This window comes from Molossus molossus, unplaced genomic scaffold (assembly GCF_014108415.1).
Source record: "Molossus molossus isolate mMolMol1 unplaced genomic scaffold, mMolMol1.p scaffold_m16_p_7, whole genome shotgun sequence".
Classification (NCBI taxonomy): Eukaryota; Metazoa; Chordata; class Mammalia; order Chiroptera; family Molossidae; genus Molossus; species Molossus molossus.
In genome coordinates, this window is record NW_023425401.1 from 102985117 (window position 1) to 102987095 (window position 1979).

At 48.8% G+C, this 1979-nt stretch overlaps 1 protein-coding gene across 1 annotated transcript; it reads left to right on the forward strand.

The window, feature by feature from the left end:
* Positions 1 to 488: 488 nt before the first annotated feature.
* TAS2R4 (taste 2 receptor member 4) lies at positions 489 to 1723 on the forward strand. Its single transcript, XM_036246343.1, is given in 3 exon segments — positions 489 to 741; positions 744 to 815; positions 1131 to 1723. Coding segments are annotated over 3 exon segments (918 nt in total).
* Positions 1724 to 1979: the final 256 nt, after the last annotated feature.

Genomic DNA, 1979 nt, shown 5'->3' on the forward strand with positions numbered 1-1979 from the left:
TCTAAGCATCAGCCAGATCTGTAAAGGAAGAATAACGTGGCTGGCATTCGTGGGTGGGCGGAGGGGGGTGGAGGGTAGAGGGAGGCATGGGGATCCCCCACACACCCCGGGTTTGCTGTGAGGAAAGCTGCCTTCGCGTGGGGCGGTGACAAGCCGTGCAGGACGGGAGCTCAGTCGTGCGGCTCTGGAGTCCTTGGAGTCTGCCCTACCTCCTCCCTCACTCTCAAGCTCACCCCGGCTGCTGCAACCAGGCACTTCCACCGAAAACAGGTGCGAGCGAGCGAAGAAGTAGTAATGCAAGCCTGGGGAAATTTGCATCTCAGTAAAAGCAGCTGGCTCTCAGACCACCAATGGCTCATTGGCCACACTGGGGCAAAGTAGAGAAGGACATGTCCTTCCCAGCTGGATGCTGGTGCCTCCTTGTGCATTTCAGCATTTGTCCTGTTCCCAGGTCGACGCCACATCCGTGGAGTCCTCCCTGAGTGAAGATGCACCACGTGTTCCTTCTCTTTGCTTCCATTGTCTCAGCAGCTTCCAATGCCATAGGACTTCTTGTGAATCTGTTGATTGTCATAATCAATGATAAGACTTGGGTCCAAAGCCATAGAATGTCTTCTTCTGATCGGATCCTGTTCAGCTTGGGTATCACCTGATTTCTCGTGCTGGGACTCTCCCTACTGCACATCATCTTCCTGGTCTCCCCAAATGTTGAACGGTCAGTCCGCTTATCCACTTTGTTCTGTCGGTTCGGATGTTTCTGGACGCGAGTAGTCTCTGGTTTGTGACCTTGCTCAACGTCTTGTACTGGGTGAAGATGGCTCGCTTCCTTTTCTTTTCTTTTTTATCTTTATTGTTGAATGTATTTCAGATGTTCCTCATTTTTCCCCCAGTGACCCCCTCCTCCCCACTCCCGCCCCCCTCCCGCCTTTCCCACACTGTTGTCTGTATCCATTGGTTATGCATATAAGTTCTTTGGTTTATTTCTTCTCACCCCCCAACCCCCTTCCCTTTGAGGTTTGTCAGTTTAGCAACCAATTTGTACTTCTTAATCCCTTCACCTTTTTCACCCATTCCCCCAACCCCCCTTCCATCTGGCAACCAACAAAATGTTCTCTATCTATGAGAATGTTTCTGTAACTTTCAATGCTCAGTTTTTCTCCTGCTGAAACGAAATCTCTCCCCAGAGACCCGCAGGCTGCTGCTGGGCTGTGTGCTGATTTCTGCCTCCACCACGCTTCCGTGTGTTGTGCTCAGTCCGAAGTTACCCACTCCCGAACTTGGGACTGGGGGAAATGGCACAGAATTTAACATCAGCAAGGGCGTCTTGTCTCTGCTGATCTCCTTGACCTTGAGCTCATTTGTCCAGTTCATCATTAACGTGACTTCTGCTTCCTTGTTAATGAACTCGTTGGGGAGACATATACAGAAGTTGCAGAGAAACTCCGGTGGCTTATGGAACCTCCAGACCGAAGCCCACGTGGGTGCGATGAAGCTGATGGTCTATTTCCTTCTCCTCTACATTCTCTGCTCAGTTGCTACCTTGATCCTTCATCTTTCTTCTTCTGTGAGGATGGATTTTGAAACCAGATCCGTGTGTATGGTCATCTCCACCTTTTACATCCCAGGACATTCTGTCCTCATCATCCTCACACATCCTACACTGAAAAGCAAAACAAAGCAGATTCTTTGTTTCAACAAACAGTGGAACATTGGCAGTCACTAGTGGCTGGGGTCACTTCATGGCTGGAAAGCAAGATTTTTCTCTGTTAGCAGTTTCCCCAGTGGTCTGAGGAATTCATTTTTGTAATTGCTGGGCTGACTTCTTAGGCCTTGGCATGCCTGTACTTCACTCCAGAGTGCAATTTTTTGGCTGATATTTTGAAATTAGGCTCTTTTTAAAAGAACTTGTTTGAGGTGTTACTTATCACATATTTTGAGTGGGCATTGCATTCCTGGATAATAGAAATCACCACCTTGTT